Source organism: Oryza glaberrima, chromosome 1 (genome assembly GCF_000147395.1).
Source record: "Oryza glaberrima chromosome 1, OglaRS2, whole genome shotgun sequence".
NCBI classification, from domain to species: Eukaryota; Viridiplantae; Streptophyta; class Magnoliopsida; order Poales; family Poaceae; genus Oryza; species Oryza glaberrima.
The window spans coordinates 12,251,836-12,272,874 of NC_068326.1; the positions used below are offsets into that span (position 1 = coordinate 12,251,836).

The 21,039-nt window shown below is 43.2% G+C and overlaps 2 protein-coding genes across 2 annotated transcripts; both read left to right on the plus strand.

Annotated features, from left to right (window-relative positions):
* Positions 1 to 13,216: 13,216 nt before the first annotated feature.
* On the plus strand, positions 13,217 to 19,082 carry LOC127760170 (cysteine-rich receptor-like protein kinase 15). The gene is made up of 7 exons (XM_052284390.1): positions 13,217 to 14,086; positions 14,471 to 14,575; positions 14,728 to 14,888; positions 15,100 to 15,250; positions 15,395 to 15,626; positions 18,311 to 18,464; positions 18,586 to 19,082. The coding sequence occupies exons 1-7, from the start codon at positions 13,255 to 13,257 to the stop codon at positions 18,829 to 18,831; spliced, it is 1,881 nt and encodes a 626-aa protein (XP_052140350.1). The 5' UTR covers positions 13,217 to 13,254; the 3' UTR covers positions 18,832 to 19,082.
* Positions 19,083 to 19,105: 23 nt separating this feature from the next.
* Positions 19,106 to 20,174, plus strand: LOC127770758 (uncharacterized). Its single transcript, XM_052296588.1, has 3 exons — positions 19,106 to 19,125; positions 19,273 to 19,582; positions 19,757 to 20,174. The coding sequence occupies exons 1-3, from the start codon at positions 19,106 to 19,108 to the stop codon at positions 19,808 to 19,810; spliced, it is 384 nt and encodes a 127-aa protein (XP_052152548.1). The 3' UTR covers positions 19,811 to 20,174.
* The last annotated feature ends 865 nt before the right edge of the window (positions 20,175 to 21,039 follow it).

The following is a 21,039-nucleotide window of genomic DNA, read 5'->3' on the forward strand; positions in this document are numbered from 1 at the left end:
GTAAGAAAGCTTGGTTAAGATAGATTCCTTTTTTATTTCACAAGTATTTCTTACAATTTCGCACAAACCCAAAACTATATTACACTTTTCCCTAAGATATCCATCACAGGGTACAAATACTACCAGGAAGGCCAACACCAGTCCATAGACTGGAAGAGTTTCTCGGCCAGTGGCGCCATCGACTTCGCCAGGTGATCTATCTCCACCGGAGTTCTCCGAGAACGAGAAAACCCCTCGTGGAGGAACTCGAGGTGCAGTTGCGGACGATGATCTCGTATGCAAGCCAACACGTGCCCTCCGGCATATCGGCTCGATCGATGGCACTCCTGCTTCAGGGCTTCATCAATACGTTTGCCGACGCCTTCGAGCTGCGTACAGGCCCCGTTCAGCCACGAGATGTACCCGTACGTTGCACGCCCCGGTGTAGATCCCGTTGGATGTCTCCTCTCTGATCCTAGCCGCATGCTTGGAGGGGATCTCCTCCATCGCCACCGCCAGCTCTGCAAGAGAAGACGTCAGCGAGAACTCATCGGGATTCGCCGGGATGGTAGACTTGATACCGCATTCCCCGGCGAGCTGGTGCAGACCAGTATAGGTGACCCGCAACGAGCCACGGATTTCCGACAAGTTGTTCTCGAGCTCCGACATACGGTGCTCGAGCCCCTACCGTTGTCGCTCATTGCCGGCCACCAGTTCCCTCATCTTCTTGAGGTCCTCACGAACCTCCACCAAGTCGTGCTCTAGCCGGTTGGCACGCTCGTTCGCTGACGACGCTGCCGCCGCTCTCGCCTCCATGATCTCGCGGCCAATGCCGCGAGCACCAGCCTCGAGGAGGCGCCCCATCTCAACCTGGAGCTCCTCCCAGGTGAGGACGGCACCCGGCGAACCACGACCAGCCACGTCGCTGGCTGGGCCGCTAGGTGTCGCCTCGCGGCTCCTGGGCACGACCACGACGTCCATCGAGGCCACGGCAGGAGACGCACCGGAGGTCCCTCCAGACCCATCTTGCGTCGCCTTCGCCCGCGCCGCCCTGCGAAAAGGCTGTGATTCAGACAGAGTTCGACGAAATCACGAAACCTCAAATTCATTCACTCACTCACTTCTCGCTGAGCGTCACAAGCCGCTGCCGTCGCGAGGGCGGGGGAGACGCGTCCAAAGCCTGGAGTACAATCGATATGATGTGAGGTGGAAGTATTCCGACTACGTGATCAAATGACAGGAGATCTTACCGAGGGGATGGGTGCCTTCTGACGATGTCCGATTACAGAGGAGAATTTCCTCCCCTTTTTTGGAACGTCGCCGCCACTCGTTGTGGCAGCGGCAGCAGCAACGTCGGACGCCTCCTTGGCGACCTTCTCCTTCAGCGACGCCGCCACCTGATGGTCCGCGAGCGGTCCGATGATATCAGTCAGAGGGAGAGCCTACGCTTTATGAAGTCATAAGGCGATCCTAGAAGAAAAATGCAGAAGGACCGCTGAGTACAATTACATTGATGGCAGCGTCGTGTTCGGCCGCCCCCTTCTCGCAAAGGGGAACGGGGACGCTGCTTGCCGTTGTCAGGCCGCTGATCATCAACTGGCCGACACAGCGCCCCACGGCTTCGCTACTTAGACCTGTGAATTGAGATCCAAAATTCGATATGTCAGGAGGAATGCGCACACAAGCAAGTCAGTGTAAATACAAGAAAAATACCCCGAGGAGAAACCCGGGTCGCGTCCTCCGGTCCAGAATAGTTAAAGGCTGGATGGGCTCGAGCCTGGAGCGGCTGGATCCGTCTACCAATGAAGTCGGCAGTGACTTCATACCCCGACAACCCTCGTACTCGAAGGTCATCAATGATATCGATGAAGGCTTGGAGAGATGGGGTCAAGGCGGGTCTTGCGGTCCAAGACGAAATCTTGTCTGGTTGTTCCTCAGAAACAACGAAGACTGGATCCGAATTTTCTATCTGAAGATAGAACCACCTCGCCCGCCATTTGCTACAGGAAGAAGGACATTGGAAGGGGATATAGCGCGATTTCAAGCCATCCCGGAGTCGGAAACCGACGCACCCGGATACCCTGTTGGGTTCCATCCAGCGCAACTAATAGTAGAAACGAAAAGGTCAAGAAAAGGCTCTACCCCAATATAGGCCTCACAAAGATGCGAAAAAATGCTGAGGAAGGTGATGGAGTTGGGGCTCAAATGGAGCAAAGAAAGGCCGTAGAAATTCAAGACCAAGAGAAGAAATTCAGAAGGCGGAAGAAGAAAACCACAGAGAATGTAGTCCTCAATCGCAACCATGCGACCCAGGACAGGCTGGGGTTCAATACCTCCTGCTTCTCTCTCCATGGTCCCGCGACCAGGAAGAGCGCCATCCGCCTGTAGCTTCTTCAACGACGCGCTGGTGGAGGTAGACTTGTCGAGATCCATCGCCGCCGGGGATCGCCGGAGAAGGAACCGCGATGAACTAGCTAGGGTTCTTGCGGGAGCGGTGAAGACGAGGAACGTTTGGAAGCTGGAGAGTTTTTTCAACAGGCGGACCTCAAATTGGATCCCCAAAACTCCCTTAAATAGACGCACCTCCGACGGTGCGAATACACGGGAAAGGAGAGAGATGGCCGCCGGGAATTTCTGGGTCTGTTACGCGCGGCAGTTTCTTGGACTTCAATTTAAATTCACTCATGACCATTGAGCTTCACCCGGCGTTGTCGATCACTCCTTGTCTCTCGGTCATCACACCGAGAACGATGACAACATCGACATCAGAAGTCGTAATCGGTTTCACGAGTTCATTTAAGCAGAAGTCAGGGGCTACTGTCAGGGTTACAGGAAAGGTATACCCTCTACCCTTCGATATACGTCACATATCGACATGGTATGCTTGCGCGTATGCGGACGTTTTCTGGCATAAGTTGGGGAAATCCATTACGGAGTTCACATATGTAAGGAGCCCTACTTGGATAGAACTAGGTCGTCATTGTATCATATCAGGTCCGATGTCTCCGAGTCCTACTTGGAGACCAATTGACCTATGGTATAAATGGGACCCCCCCGGAGGACCTGAGGCATCGAATCTCAGAGCCAACACATCCACCACAGCCTACAAAACCGGAGCTTACAGGAGCCTAGTCGCCGGGTGATTTAGTCGAATCAACTCGACTACGATCTCGTCGGTGTCGTCGAGTTCTACTACTCCCTTTGTAATCTGTGGTTTCCATCATATAGTCCCATATCAACTGGATTAGGGCTATTACCTACCAAGGGGCCTGAACCAGTATAATCCCTGTTTCCTATTTTGCTTGATGTCGTATTACGTAGATCCTCGTACCAGCGTACCCCAATACCCTCTATATCCGGTCTACGGGTATCCCCCGTTGACAGAAATATTGAAAGAAGGGTTTAGAGTCTATTGGAATAAAATTTGTAAATAACATGACTTCGGACTTGATGAGTATACAGTCTATATAGGAATACAATTTAGAATTAACAAAAAATTAAAATTTTAAAATAATTAATAAATACCACATATATACAATACAATATAAATATTACATATTAGTTATTTTGGTTAAGTTAGTACAAAATTAAAAGTTATGTTATTATAAGAAAATATAAAAATATATACGATATTATATAAGAAAAATAAAGTTACGCATAATCTGCGCGGGCCACTATGCCAGTTAAATGTATGACCAAAACTACCACTATAGGTAGAGCTACGAGCAGGAATTTCGAGGGAAATGGGCTTTTATAGAGTCACAGCTTTACACTACGACTAGACAGGAGAGCCTATTATCCTAGCAAAAGCCAACCATACGTACGTATAATAAGTACTAACATTTGGTCAAATACAATATGCTAATATTGACCTTATGATGCTAATATTATACTTACTCTTATGAGAGCATTTCAATTCACGCCAATGAACAACCCAATAATTAACCACTTGCAAATTAATTGCGGTGTCATCTTCAACGACGTCAACAAAGAAACTAAAAACCACAGAAAATGTCTCCTCTTTCACGTCAGGAGCTGTGCATCCTGGAATAAACAACTTAAGGTCATAGTCACAGAATTCATTGAACTGATGTGCTCGGCATCCTCGCAGGAAGTTCCTGCGCGCTGCGCAAATCTGCAATGTCGGCCAATAATCATAGAGAGAACCAATAAAAGTCAAGGCAGAAAACTACAGCTCCAGGCCGCAAGAAAAGTTGTTTTCTGTTTTCTGGTTAACGTTATCCACAGACGCTCGTGTTGATTACAACTTCTCTCCATTCGGCAGTCCAAGTCTTGATGACTGGAACTATGTTGGAAATCCACTCAGCATATCGGCACGGCCGAATAAAACCAGCATCATATAATCGAGTAATCTCAGCTTTGATAGCATCATACATAGCGGCCTTACATCTTCTAGGTGGTTGTTGATGTGGTTTATATCCTAGTTTGATAGGAAGCCGATGTTCAACAATCGATCGGCTGAGTCCTGACATCTCATAATATTCTTAAGCAAAGCAATCTCTGTATTCTTTTTAATAGCTCTATTAACTTGGTTCTGAATTCTGCAGATAGATTCTTACTGATGAATGTCGGCCTTGGCCTATCCCCTGGACTTATGTCAATTTCCTCCAGATCATCGGCCGACATGAAACACTGTCCTAACTTGCCATCGAGATCATCTACTGTGTCCTTGGTGTAAAAATTTGAACCCTCCACGACGCCCTCAAAGTAATAATTTGGGCTCTCCATCTTTAATTGGTTGTATATCACAATCGGGCACTTTTAGATAATCTCCTTCTCAAACTTTTCCAGACAGGCAATCAATCCCATCCATCTCCCAAAGAACTAAATCGGCACTAGCAACATTAATTGACCTGTCGGCTGGCACGATCTCAATCTTGTCACCTTGCCATTGAATCAAACACTGGTGCATGGTTGAAGGAATACAACAATTTGCATGAATCCAATCCCTTCCAAACAACAGGCTGTACGACCCCTTCCCATCGATGACCAAAAACGTGGTAGGAACAGTTTTGCTGCCGACTGTCTCAACTCCACATTTAAAACTTCTTTGGTCTCCGATGGATTGCCACCAAAATCTTTGATAATCATGTTTGTCTTGATGAGATCGTCTATATTCTTGCCCAATTTCCTGAATGTAGCATACGACATCAGATTTACAGCAGCCCCACCATCAACCATCATCTTGGGCATCGGCTTCCCGTTGACAAACCCATTAACGTACAATGGCTTGAGATGCCGATTTTCTGTCCCCTCTGGCTTCTCAAAGATTGCTTGTTCTGGTGACAAAATCAACCTAGCAGAGGCCTCCTCTACATCATCAACATCGGCTTGCTTGGCCTCAAACTCTGCAGGCTGCATAAAAACCATGTTTACCGATGAAGACGCAACAGCTTTGCCCTTAGGCAACCTCTTCGCTTTGTCGGCTTCAACCTCATCGGCTGTCGTGACCTTGCTATTAACACGCCACTCCTGCTTTGTCTTTTTTCAGCCGATGGTTGATTTCTTGTAGTACCTCCTGAAAATGTTCCCTGTTCTTCATCCTTTGGACCCTTCTCTTTTGATTCTTAGTAAAAATACCAGAAGGACACCATTGCGACTTCCTGTCTTCACCCTCTTCCTTAGAACGAGCTTGGTGCATAGGACCCAACCTCTGATGAACAAGCACTCTTTTCTGACTCAGCCGATTTCCTCTATTGTAGGATCGGCTCGAGTTCCCAGAATTGTCACCGCATCCAGGGCAATATTCAATCCACGGCAATCTCATCCCTTCGTTCCAGCAAAACCTGAAAAACTGACAATTCCAATGTGGATCAAAACCGCCATCTTTTTCTTCAAGATATCTCTCCTGCTGCTTATCATGCCTTTTCTGATATTTGTTGATAATCCTGGCTGAATTCAGTTGTGAACCCCGATGTTTTCCTTCATCGGCTGCTCTTCCAGATGTATGCATCATGTAGATAGGAAAAGGATGGCCATCCACCTTAATCGGCTTCTTTGAGTCATCAAACTTAATTTTTCCTCCCTCAATAGCAAATTGGATCTGTTGCCTGAAAACTTTGCAATCATTAGTAGCATGAGAGCTGGAGTTGTGCCACTTGCAATATTTCTTTTTCCCTAACTCTTCAGCCGATGGAATTACATGACCGGCAGGAAGTTGAATATGCTTCTCCCGAAGTAGCAAATCAAAAATCTTGTCAGCTTTGGTGATGTCAAAATCATATTTTTCTTCTTTTCCAGAATTCTTCACCCACTGACATGTCACAACCTTTTTGCTTCTTGCCCACTCGGCTGCAGCTAATTCAGAATCATCTTCTTCTTCAGAATCATACATATAAGGATAAACATGATTGACCTTTTTGAAATTTTTCTTAGCCTCTGCAAACCTTTGTTCATGCAGGGTTACCTTCTGTGTAAGGTGAGACAAGCTTTCGAAATCTTGAGACAAAAACTTCTCCTTGATCGGAGCTATCAAACCCTGAAAAGCCAGATCGGCTAACTGAGGATCGGTCAAAGCTAAACTGTAGCACCTATTCCTCATATATCTGAATCTCTGAATATAATCTTGTACAGTTTCATCATGCCTCTGTCTAACTGCTGTCAAATCATAAATTTTCATCTCATGATTTCCACTGTAAAAGTAGCTATGAAACTGTTTCTCCAGATCGGCCCAGCTATGAACGAAATTGTAAGGCAGTGAAGAAAACCATGTGAATGCTGATCCAGACAAGGACAAAGGAAACAATCTGACCCTCAATGCATCAATAGCCGACGCCTCACCACATTGAGCCAAAAATCGGCTGACATGCTCATAAGTTGAGACATTATCTTGCCCTGAGAATTTTGAAAAATCTAGGACCTTGTATTGGCCTAGCAATGGTACTCTCCCAAACCACTCAGGGTAAGGGTGCCAATACAAGTTTCCAGTATCCTTCGGCTTAAGCCCGAACTGCTCCTTCATCACATCTGCAATCATATCGGCCCAAGGCTTTTGCTGTGATACTCCTTGTATCTGCTGTTGGACTGGATCAAACTGGTTGAACTGAGGCAAAAGCTGATGTTGAGGTGATCCTCCTGTTTGATACTGAACTTGAGGCGAATGAGACTGATATTGGATGTTTAAGTTACCACCAAGATAGTTCTGAGGAGGCTGTTGCACATTATGCATCTGCTGTTCAGGAATAAATTGGGCTCCAATAGGCTGATGTTGCCGATTGATAGGTGTTCTTTGTCCAACTAGTATCGGCTGAACCGTCTGTTGCCCAATTGGCTACACTACTTGCTGCCTGATTGGTGTTGACTGAACTGGCTCGATAACCGGCTGAGGTAGCCCGAACATTGCTGCAATTTGGTCCTGAATCAGCCGATTGATGTTTTGCCCAGCATGCTGAGGTTGTTCTCTGGTCAACAAATAAGGATTAACGTCTGCCTTTGTGCCGATGATGATGCACCTGGTCCTGGAGCTGAAACCAATGCCATCGGCTAGCCCGGAGGTACATTAGAAGCATGCTGCTGGTTTCCGGTCACCAAATTCCTGTATGGTGGGAATACACCTTCTGGCAGAAAAACTAGCCCCTTATCTTGATGCTCAGCAATTATGCCACCAACCACAGATTTGATCATATTTGTCAAAGTATTGACAGGCACCCCTGATTGGTTGATTAGTGCTTGATGAACAGCATAGTCAACCCGATCCTGGAATTTATGAATTCTAAGGTCTCTTGCTCCTTAGTTTCATCTTCTTTAGGCTCCTCACCTTTGTCACCTGCATCACCTCCATCACCTTTGTCACCTTTGGCTCCTTTAGCTTTGCCACCTTTAGATGAGCTTGTTTCTGGTTCATCGGCAGAAACTACCTTCAGCTTGTACTTCTGAATAACTGCTCCTAAGCGGGTCTGTTTGAATGAATCCAGGTACTTGTTCTTCACATTGCTCAGCATCTGCCCAAATTCCTGCCTTTGTTCCGATGTCAGCTTGTCTAGGGTGACTGGGATGATGTTTCCATCGTCAACCTCAGATGGTTGACCAGGCGCTTGTTTGGTAAACCGGGGCTTGGAACCTTGCTTGCCATCCGACATGATGAAAAGCGTTCAACTCGTGTCCCACCGGGCGTGCCAAAAGCGTGTTGATGCGGAAAACACACACTGGCCTAGAAGATCTGTTTAACTCCTGTGCAGGTCCAAAATCTTGCTTTTAGGTTCGTGAGCGTGCCAGTTGATTTGATCCTGCAATCAATAAGAAAAAAAGACAAGAAAACGCGGTTAAATCCATAAACAATAGCCGATCGGCTAGTTGCCGATGACATATCATTTATCTTCGAGCCGATGTCATGTTGGAATCGATCGGTAGTAATGAATGAATAAAATAAGACTAAATCTACTTGATCGGCTGTAGATATTAACGACATATAATCTTTCCTTCGATGTATATTTAAACTAAGTGATTGGGATAGATCGGTCGCCATGCCGAGATAGTATAAATCACTTAAGTCGAAAGATACATTAAAGCAATGATTATATATACGTTTATAGCATAGCCGATCAGATAGGTCTAGCATGTATTGGCTAATACTCCGATACCACTTTATTCTAAGATATTAAAACAAGCAAAATATATCAAACAAAAAGCCTAATATACTCTAATGCAATAAGATCTTAATATAAAGGGTATATTTAGCATGAAGGTCATGCATATAAGGTATAAGATAGCTAAACCAGATAAGATCGGCTGAAACCCCGATGCTATCTTTCTCGACAATCATAAAGCAAGCCAGATATCACAATTATAGATAATAGATCAAACTCAACCGATGCAGCATTAAGCGTAAAGATAACTGTAAGATCTAAACAAGATGATGAAAATCTCTAAGAGATGATAGATACACAATATAATCTAGATTAATAACAATATCTAACTCTATCGGCTACTTTCTAACAGTAAAAACCAGCCGATTGTAAGTTACATAGCGCAACTAATAAAGATTATTAAGTATATATGATAACTCGACGAATTACATAAACAAGATTAGAGTGTCATAAAGATGGAAGCACTAATCTCGAGAACGCAAACTGCCATGACAAGTTTACCTCTAGTTGAAGATCGAAACTGATGCAGCTCAACCCGAAAGCAAGAACTTGTCAAAATAGAACGAAAGTAAAAGGGGTGGCGATGCTCCGAAAGTGTTATTGAACTGTTGTTGTTGATTACATGGGTTCGGGTTATATTTATACCCGAGATACATGATATGTCCTTGCTGGACACGACTATCATCTCTAACAAACTCTAAGATACACATAAGTCTTTACGACAGACTCTTGCCCAAGCATATCTCTAAGGAAATTACAAAATATCCTAATTAATAGATACAATTGCCTATCCAAGAGCTTATCTCTGTAGTGGCAATCCTTGTGTAGCACGTTCATCGATTCTAGAAGCAGTTTTACAACTATCCTTAACAGAATCAGTTGTATCGGCTGTATCGGCTGTCCTCTGTCTGCTCCATCTCAGCCGATGCAAATCCCAGCCGATGTCTTCGCAGCCAATGCATACTCTGTTCTTCGAATCTAGCTCTTTGCTGAATCCACTTTGATTCCAATGCCGAACCTGGTTCATACCTTACCAAATTTGGTCGTCAACAACACACATTCAAAAAGCAATCTCTTGATTCCTCATTTGTATTATTCTCTAGATTAGTAGAGTTTAGGCTTAGAATTGTTCTTCGGTTTCCTAGTCTTCTTGAAGATTCGGGTATGTCTTTAATACTTTACTCTCTTTGTAAGACTATGAACTTAGTAATGAAATTACCTTCTGTATTCATTTGTGTTCGTAGTTTATATATTGCTTTATCAATTATGACTAGTTTATACCTGTTTCATAAACTATATATGTTTAGGCTAGTTGATCTATTCCACGGCATCGGTCCAATCATACTAACTGGTTGCACAAGTTATTACTTGTCCATTCGTAGGGTGGGAGTCCCGCAGGAATTAGTGTATTAATTTGCAATGTAAGCATGGTGCTTAGATTGATAAATCGTTGGATGCGAGTATACCCCACAGAAATGTAGAGGTAGGCGACAAGTGGTGATAGCCTTGTCTGTCCTTTATAGTCCTCCACGTTTGTATATGATGTAAGAGTTCGTAAAACAGCTATCAAAAACCTCACTAGCAGACCAGCATGGAGTGGTCTCTCGGTAGTGCCTATGTACCTAGAAATAAGTCCTAGCCATGTATATGTATATGAATGTTATATCGACTAAACATGACAAAGATAGAAGTACATATGAAACCATAACTTTCTTCTGTCTTTCTCCACTAGCTAGCTAGTTTATTTATTGAGATGATTCTTCTGTGCATCACACTATCATATTATTATCATTATGATTTACTCATGTTAGATTATGGTATATTAATAGCATGATTATGAATATATCGATCCATTCTTTACACCGTCGTCTTCCTTATGGAGAAGGAATAATGATACCCTTTTTTTTGCGGGGAAATAACGATACCCTTGGAATACTTCCTGATGAAATACTATAGCGGTATCCACACACTTGCGAATTTATCTGTGATCGTATTGAATACCAACACATGTGCCTCCGGAAGGGAAGAGGTCATTGAGTGCAAGCCAAGCTTTTTCTTGGTGGTTTCTTGGCAAAGCGAGCTTCACCGAAGGAAACTGCACGATGTCTAATCTTAGGACCGAGTGGATTACTTGGAGCACGAACTCGCCCTAGGTGGTTGCTTGAGGAGTCCAATGCACCATAAGAGGTTGCTTGAAGAGGAAAAGGGTTAAAAGAGACCGGATTTTTCCTTCTTTTTTTCCATGATTGAACGACTAACGCACACGCACACACACCATTACACAAACTACACAAGCAACACCACACTCACACCCCACGAATGCCCCTGTTCAACACACGCTCTAAAAGACGGAAACCATCAACAAATCCTTGATCTCACTAAAATCCTGTTGGAAGCTCACCTGCATGTCAATAATATTCATGGGTACCAGGATTTGAACCCTAGTGAGTGGAGTCATGCACCCTCAACTCCCTCACCACACCATCGGTGTTTCCCTAAAAGAAATCCGGCTTTTCAAAGCCCATCAACAAAGACGTAGGATTGCTTAATCCAAACTTCGGTGTCTACCTTGTACTAGTTGTGTTGCTTGCATGCATGTTTAGTTCTATCCTCAACTAGCTAGATTGTGTAAGAAGTGTGCTTGAGTAGCTCCTCTAGTTTGTATCTTGGTAAATTTCTTGTTAAATTCTCCATGTGTGTCGGATTATCCTACCACAGTCAGACAATCCGAGACCCTTAGAGCTTTATTGTTTTTCACACTAACTGGATTATCCGCCACGGTCCCCGAATGTCCGACTACTCTATTGTCAGATTGTTCGACCTGGTACAAGATTGTCTGGTTAGGTTTAATTTCGCTGCAAGTTTTTGAATTTTGAGGAAACGCCCATTCACCACTATATAGGTCACATATCCGATCCTCGAGACCCTTTTAGGCGACATGTCCATCGAAAATGAGTCACCTATGTTGACTTCTTCAATCTTAAGATATATTAGTCCAGTCTTCAGAGGTGCTCATAAGAATAGGATTTGCATATGTGCATTAATATGGGTAAGTGTGGGCACGTTTATATGAGCGTCTACGTTAATACTGTGTTTTAAAAAAAATAAATCTCCGGAATATATATATGACTTCAATAGTTGTAATATGAACAAGAAAAGCCCATGCAATGCGTACTATTTGATGATTAATTTCTGCAATGCTCTTGGCTCTGTATTTTAGCTATTTACTTGGATTATTATTGTGGATTATGTGCTAAGAGCCTGAAAAATATATCTTAGCTCTAAGCTGTTTGTTAATTTTATGCCCTAAAATATCTAATTTGCATGTATAATTGTGTAGATAATCCACTATATAAAATCAAAGCGTGTTTGATTGTTATTTTGTGAAGAACAATTGGCATTTGAGATTATTGGTTTTGATATTTGGAGATTATTTGCGAAGTGGTTTTGAAGATGATTGGAATTTTCAAATGATCAACAGGAATTACTGACAGAGTGGTCCAGTCAGACCGGGCTGTGGTAGCGAGTCAGTCTGTGGAATGTGTGCGGTCAGACCGGCTGACGCAGTGTTAGTTTCGGGTTGATTCTTTCGATATCTGTGGATAATTTATGTTTATGGCTTCTAAATGGATACTATGCTTATGTAATACTGTTGTTTACTTACAATGAGTCAAGTTGGTGAAAACTTGTCCTCGGGTATGGTTTCTTGATTAATGCATGTGTAGGTGATTCTTAATGCCTCGGGAGAGTGTTGCCGGTGATGGATCGGGAGTCAACTTGAGAGAAGATGGCCTTCGGACGATTAGGATATCATGCGGAATGCTTAGGCTAAATATCAATGCACATGGTTGGTGAAGATTCCATATGGCATACGATGGAGATATTGTGTGCGTATGGGATGCGAAGTCGAATTTGGAGGGAGTCAAATTTGGTATAATTGGAGTTTGTAAAGTTCGTTTCTTGTACGGGAAGGTTTTCTAGGAGATTAAGACTTCTTGTACAAGGTTGGTTCGTGGCTTTAAGCTGCCTACCTTGGGTATAAATAGAGAGAGAGGGTGTGATTTTCCAGTATCGTTTTTGAGAGAGTTGAGTCCAGAGAAAAGTTAGCGTTTCGAGTTTAGTCGAGATTTTCGTGAGGAGTGACGATGTTGCACTTTGAGAGAAAAGTAATAAAAGTCAGACCGGTGGGAACACGACGGTCAGACCGGCGGCGGTGACAGGCGACAGCGGCTCATCGAGCGGTCAGAACGGAGCAACTCCACCAGTCAGACCGGTGGTAATCGAGAGTTCAGACCAGTGTATCTTCTCCGATTAGACAGATCGCCATCGAATTTGTGAGTAACTTTTAATTCCGCTAATATTTTGGGTTTTGGGTACTACAACCATTCACCTCCTCCTCTGGTTGGCTTAATTCTTGCTATTCGATTCTACACACTATAATAATCTGGTCAATAATATGTTTTCAACTATGCCTAATACTCTTGCTGGGTCGGTTGCAACTAATCGATCAGATTATCACAATTCATCAAATGACCTCGGACTTTCGAGAGTTACTAGCCATGAGCTCCACTTCACTATATACTCCACTTGTGTTCCTACAACTTTACTAAGCTAGCTCAGCAGCTAGTACAACTGAACGTTTATTATCGTCGTCCCACATACGGGCACCATGCTCAACCTCCTCCTCCTCCTCGTGCTAACCACCTCATGGCCACCGGCGGCGAGCGGCCAGGACGCCTCCTCCGCCACGGTGAGCCCGCTGAACACGCACTGCAACGCGACCGCCGGCACCAACCACACGGCGGGCAGCGCGTACCTCTCCAACCTGCGCGCCCTCGGCGGCGCGCTCTCCAGGCGCGCCTTCGCCACCGGCTTCGCGTCGGGGAGCTACGGCGCGGCGCCCGACGAGGTGCACGGCCTGGTGCTCTGCCGGGGCGACTTCACCGGCGGCAACTGCACCGACGGCCTCGCGTCGGCGTTCCGCGACGCTGCGGCGCAGTTCTGCCCGGGCGCCGCGGACGCCACCGTCTACTACGACCAGTACATGATCCGCTACACCAACGACGGCCGCCTCCTCTCCGACCCCGGCGACAACGAGCCGCTTTGGTCGGGCAAGAACATGAACGAGGTCACCGGGGCTGACGCGGCGGCGCGGTTCATGGCGAAGGCCACGGAGCTGATGAACAGGACGGCCGACCTCGCCGCCTTCGGGTCGCCGCCGTCATCGTCGTCGCCGAGCCGGTACGCCACCGGGGAGACGTGGTTCGACGAGCAGGGGGTGAGCGTGGTGTACGGGCTGGTGCAGTGCACGCCGGACCTCACCGGCGAGCAGTGCCGGAGCTGCCTCGCCGGCATCATCGCGCAGATGCCGAAGCTGTTCGGCGACGCTTCGTCACGGCCGGTCGGTGGGAGGATCCTCGGAGTCCGGTGTAACCTCCGCTACGAGAAGGATGTCTTCTTCAAGGAGACCAGCACCACTATCAAGCTCAACATGCCAAAAAGTATGTCGTCTTCTCGTTGATTTCAATTCATATATGCACTAGCTCCTTGCATGAGCATGTCCTTGCAAGATTAACTACAGCAATTTAATCATATTTTCAGACAACCATGCATGCATAATTGCATATATATCACCTGATTAATGTATGTAATCTAATCCAATATATCTATAAAATTCGTCCCCACTAAATTTTAAGTGTTGTTAATATTCTCTTCTCTAATTAATTAAGTCACATCATCTCAATTCATAGCTCTTGAATGATTAACTTATAGTCTAAATTATCTTTCTCATTTCTTCTCTTATAAAGTCATATCATATTTGTTTGCACACTTATCTCTTTTTCATCTAGCTAGTATCTTTTAATTGCACACTTACTTGCATCTAGAGGGACTGAGCACGATGCTGAAGATCGTCATATTTGGCGTGCCGTGCTTGGTACTGATCATATCCGTGGTGCTGCTCAGGCCTTACATCGTCAAGGAGATAAGAGGCGAGTTAACTAAAATTTCTTTGACTGTTGACCGATATGTTGTTTTCTTGCTCTCTAGTTAATATATATATATACACAAGATTATGGTCAATACTGTATTCTTCATTGTCACTTCATATTGATTTTTGCTTACAATTCTGTGGCAACGACAGAGTTATTGTTGCAGAGGGATCTAGTCATATTGGAAAGGGAAATCGTGAGTGAAAGCGATGAAAGATTTTCACTGTTCAAGTTTTCTAAGATAAAAGATGCCACGGACAATTTCTCCAGGGAAAATAAGCTAGGAGAAGGTGGATTTGGTCATGTTTACAAGGTAAATGCGTATTCTCTAAATATAGTATAAGTACTTCTGTTCTAAAATATAACGGATTTTAGTTATGCATTTAGAGTCTGGACAAATAATTGATCACCAATAATCCTCTGACATGCAACTATATAAATATATATCTATGTTTCATCATCAGGGCCATTTGACTACGAACCAAGACATTGCAGTGAAAAGACTTGCCCCAAATTCTGCACAGGGATTCAAGGAGTTCAAAAACGAAATTAAACTCATAGCATGCCTTCAGCATAGGAATCTTGTTAGGCTCCTTGGGTGCTGCATCAAAAGCAAGGAGAGGATATTAGTCTATGAATATATGCCTAATGGAAGCTTGGATGGCCTAATTTTCGGTATGCCTCTAACCCTTCAGCAAGAAAGCACGTTTTATTAATTTTTCACTCGCACTAGCTACAAAGTAATATTTGTATATATTCTCAAATTATTTTGGTTCATTAATTAATTGTATTTACTATTGTGAAAAAATATGACAGGAGAGGAAGAAGTGAAACCGAACTGGCATGTGCGTCGGCACATAATTGAAGGGATAGCAGAAGGTCTACTCTATATACATGACTATGCACATGCATGTATAGTCCACAGAGACCTGAAACCTAGCAACATACTGCTAGATCATGAAATGAATCCCAAAATTTCAGATTTTGGTATTGCTAGGATTTGCCTCTCCAGTGTGACAGAATCAAATACGACAACAGCAATAGGAACATTGTAAGTATATCTACCCTTTAATTTTATGTGAGGCACTTCCCTATCATTTTAGGATTTGTAGTTTTGTAGCTCGCTAGTCTTCAATCTGCTGAGAAGTTTGTACTTACACATTAATGAACATTTTCCTTTGAAGCCATGATAGTATATATAGCTAGAATACTCACCATTGTTTTACAACATGTAGATTCCACATTAAATTTGTATATTTTAGTACAAACTAGCATGGTGGTCTACGCAGATTGCTCGGTTAGCATCATTATATTTTCTCTCATATAATAGCATATATATTTTCTCAATGTATTATTCAAATATATTAAAATGGCAACATAATTTTAAATTTTGTACTAACTTTACAAAACTACTAATGTGTAATATTTATATTCTATTTTATATACGTATTAGTTATTAATTATTTTTAATATCAAATTTTAGTTATTTCTAAATTATATTCCTATATGGACTCTAGACTCGTATTTCAATATTTCATTTTTTTAATTCCGAATTTTCGTTATCTGTAAATTGTATTTCTATATAAACTTTAGGCTCTTCTTTCAATATTATTTATTTTTAATTCTGAATTTTTATTTTTTCTAATTATATTTCTATGTGGACTCTAAAGTCATCCTTCAATATTCTTTAATTTTTAATTTTGAATTTCAGTTACTTTTAAATTGTATTCATATATTGACTTTAGACTCTTCTTCCCATATTTTTTTATTTCTAATTTTAGTTATTTGTAAATTGTATTTTTATACGAACTCTAAACTTTACTTTTAATATTACTAGAAAAATACCCGTGCTTTGTAACGGGTGAAGTTTATGTTAATCTTATTAGTGTTATATGGTTTAGTTAAGATGAAATTCACTGTGGGAGTTTGCTTGGATATATATATTTTTAGAAAATCATGAGCTACGGTTAGGAGTCCGATCGTCTCAAGTTAGCATGCGAGCTTTTTTAAACATATTTCTTATATGATTCCTTATGTATTACCAAAAGTGAACGATTTTAAAAACCGGCTCAAATACAGATATGTATTTCCAAAAGCAAACGAACTTAGAAACCGACTCATACACGGATGACGTACCAAAATACCAGAAAAAACATCTTCAATTTTTACAATATTAGAGATTATGTTTATTCCGAATTTTAGTTAGTTTTAAATTCCTATATGGACTCTATACTCTACTTCTAATATTCCTTAGTTTTAATTCCTAATTTCTATTATTTCTTAATTATATTTCTATATGGACTCTATACTCTTCTTCTAATATTTTTATTTTTAATTCTGAATATCAGTTATTTATAAATTGTATTTCTATATGGACTTTAGTCTCCTCTTCCAATATTCCTTATTTTTTAATTCCGAATTTCAACTATTTCTAAATTGTATTTCTATATGGACTCTGTTTTTCTTTTTCTCCGATTAATATGAGAATTTCTAAGCCATGAGAGCGAACGTGGAGGCTCCTTTTTCTATTTCTTTAATAAGTTAATAGATTACACTAAGGTCGATCTTAAATCATCCCATAGAGTAAGTATATATATATATATATATATATATATATATATACACACACACTCAAGAAGTGATATTTAGTACTACAAAATGCATGTGGAATACTAGGTAGAATTGACTAGTGTAAGGAATCTTCACCCCTCCTATTCTATAATCATGACAAATCCTTATCACTTGTCAAGATCTATGTGGACTTATTCAAACAAGTGATATACTCAGGTTAAATGACTAATTTTACCATTCTCGAGAAAATATTGGAAGGTATCACATTTTTAAGCGTAAAATTTAGTACCTACGGGTACTATACCTTGAGGAACCAAATTTTTAGTATAAAATTTAGATACATTGACGTACTTTCTAAAGTACTGTAAAATTTCTTCAGGTTAAATAGGAATAACAGTTCTTTGAAAGCCCATAATTTACATGTATCCAACTAATAAAATATGTGCCAAAGAAATAAGGTAGACATACATTGACATACCCAGACTAGAAATAAAATAAATTATCTACCAAAATTGGGTCATATTGTCAATGAACATTGCTGGTATCAGAAAAACTGTGTCCATGAAGATAATCCTGGGTTCACGTCCGTTTGGTTTTGGTCAAATGAAGTTAAATTTGATCTTGAATTACCTTCTGTTGAAATGCATAAACGTCCTCGTCAGTCGTCTATCTCTAGTTTAGTTGTAAAGGGAATGTTCTACACCTAATGAGAAATTGAAAACGGAACCTGCAACTTGTTCATATACTATTTAAATTTCAGTCTATCAGCAATAAATTGGATTGATCTGTTACAATCAGAGAACTTAAGAACACGGAAAGTTCAGTGCAGATATTTCTTAATTTTAAATTTGTAAGACCATGTGCACCAATACGAGTTGGAGTATTGAATTGAACTATTTGTTGATAGTTGCTCAAGCTAGTATCATTCCGTTAACACCATATTTTTAAATTTGTTTAGTGTGGACTCTGGAGAAACCGAATAATAATTTCCTTTGGAGTCACGTTGCTTTCGTCGTCGGGAGCATTTTCCGATTAATTTGGACAGCAAAAGCTACAAAATATCACTGCACACGATTGCTCAAATTACTGTGCATTACCTGTAGTTTTTTACACAATTATTTTGCATTAAAATCTGATGGACGCACATGAAACATTTCTTTTCAGTGGATACATCGCGCCCGAGTACTGCTCCCAAAATGTTTATTCAACAAAGTCTGATGTTTTTAGCTTTGGCATTTTGGTTCTTGAGATCATAAGTGGGAAAAGAGCCGTGGGTTCATACAAATTATCTGGAAGATCATACGAGCTCAGGAGATATGTGAGTGAAAATCTCCTAAAAACTCTGCATATTCATCCTTTCCTACTGAAGCTGCATGTATCACTGTTGCTCGTTTATGTTTACCCTCTGAAACTTTATATTGTTTAATATTTGCTAATAGGCTTGGCAACTTTGGAAAGAAGAGAGATGCGACGAGTTGGTGGATCCATCTTTGGGAGAAGATTACCAAGAAATGGACATTATTAGGTGCATTCAGGTGGCACTTCTGTGTGTCCAAGACAGTGCAGAGGACAGGCCAACGATGCACGATGTAACGACGATGCTAAGCAACGGAAACAGGAGGTTGCTCATGCCTGCACAACCAGGTTCATTCAACATAGATATTGGCGATCCAGAGGAGCTCTGATGATGAAACCAGACTGACAGATCGTCCAGACAAATCAAACGTGTTTAGCCGGACGAATTCGATGTAGACAAATTAAATCAAATTTAGATCAAGCTATATATAGGACAATTATTCATGTATAAAGTGTTGTGTTCGCCACCTGTTGGAACTAAACTGATTGCAGATTAATTTCCCATGCTCTTGGCTAATTTGTACAGATTGAAAATCAAACTGCTTTGCTGTATTTTCCAACTAGAGGATTCATGAACAACACAGCCCAGCTTGGTTTGTTGACATGACCATTTTCTTCTTTTTGTTGACTTAGAGCATCTCAAACAGTCTCTCCAAATCCCACTCTCCAAATATCTATTTAGCCAACTATTCATTTAATTTGACAAGTTAAATCCGTTATTTACTCCAACAGCCTCTCCATTCATCCTCTCTATTCTGAGTCTATAACAGCGGGACCCATATATCCGCTTTCTACATCACTTTCTTCCTCATTATCCTGCTCCCCCTCTTCCCCAAGCTCTTTTTGCTTGCGGCAGTGGTGCCCGCCCGCGGCGACGGCGGGGCAGCGGTGGCAGCGCGTGGCGACGGCGGGGCGGCGGTGGCCGCGCGCGGCGACGATGGGGCGGCGGTGTTCGTGCCCGACGACGATGGGGCGACGGTGGCCGGGTGCGACGACGACGGAGCGTTCCTCCTAATGGCGACCCTACTACTTATTGCTCGTCTCCCCACTCGGCACCCCCCATCTCTCTTTGTGCCAAAGGTAATCCATCCATTCCATCCATCGAATCCTGCTTCTTTTTTGCTTGTGCCTTGTGTTGCAAAGCAGTCTTGGATTCCTTCTGTTCGCATTGCCATGAGAGTTCTAGTTCGATCCCCAACTAAGAGCGTTTTGTTTTCGTTTTTTATTCTGTTCGTTCGTTCTTTCGATCTGCAGATCCTACAAACTCGCCTCGCGAATAACGATGGCATCGTCGCTGCCGTCGTCTGACCCGTCCTTGGAGACCGCGGAGGAAGGAGAGGAAAGACGTCGGCTCCCTGTGGATGGTGGCCGCGGCGCAAGGAGACGAGAGGATGTGGTGTGGTAGCGGAGCTGGAGGGAGAGGAGAAGCTCGGGTAGAGGAGAGCTGGGGGATAGCCAGCCTAGGAGGCTGGCCAATATTAGTCAGTGGGTGGGCTTGAATGGAGAGGTAGTTGGCTTGGAGAGGTGAATGGAGAGTTTGTTGGAGGAGTGTTTTTGGTTCATTTATCAAATTTTTAGCTTGGAGAGCTTAGTAGAGAGGCTGTTGGAGATGCTTTTACTGGGTTTGGGCTTGAGCTTGAAAACTCGGCCACTATATCAACTGGTCAAGAGATATAAGCCCATATATATACGCTAGTATGGAGATTTCACCATGAACGTCCTACTACTACTCAGAAATCATACTAGTACACATAACAATCCAATTCAGTATCCAACTAGCTCAATTTATTTGTTCCAACAGCATCACATGTACTGTATATGCACAAGGATCACACAGCTAGCACCAGTTAAGCTCGTCCCAGCGCCACACGAAAATGTAACCAAGGACGGTCGCGATCCTCACTTCTAGCTACTACAACCAATATACATAGTACATACTGCAAATCTGCAATCTGCAAAGCGCTGCAACACCACACGCGACAGATACTTCATCATCAGGTGCCCTCCGCCCCGGACATCTTGCTCAGCCTGCTGGGCTGCTTGGAGTCCTTGCCGCCGGCCACCGCCTGCTGCCTCTGCCTCGCCGCGCCGCGGCACCGGCTCGTCGTTGTCGGCCCGTACAGCGCCCGCTGCGCCACCGCGCCGGCGTACAGGTCCACCCTCGACTTGCCGCCGCCACCGCCGCCGCCGCCGATGCCGTCGGAGCCCTGGCTGATGATCTTCTTCGTCGTCTGGTGGTGGTGGCCACCGTGATGATCAGCAGCTGACGCCTCCATGTCGTCCTGATGCGAAAACACTAATTGCGAGTGGTGCAAGTGAGATCTAGCTAGTAGTGTGAGATACAACGCACGATGCGTGGGAGCCGGAATTTATAGTGGCTTGGGGGTTGAAACTTCCCAAGGGGAAAGGAATCTGGCGACGTGTGGATGTGGTGTTCGCTTGCATTGGTAGGAGAAGGCACTGAGGTATGTGTGGAGACCTTTTTCTGTTTTTTGGCTTTTTTTGGGTCTTAGTCGCTTCAGGGGATGGTAAACAAC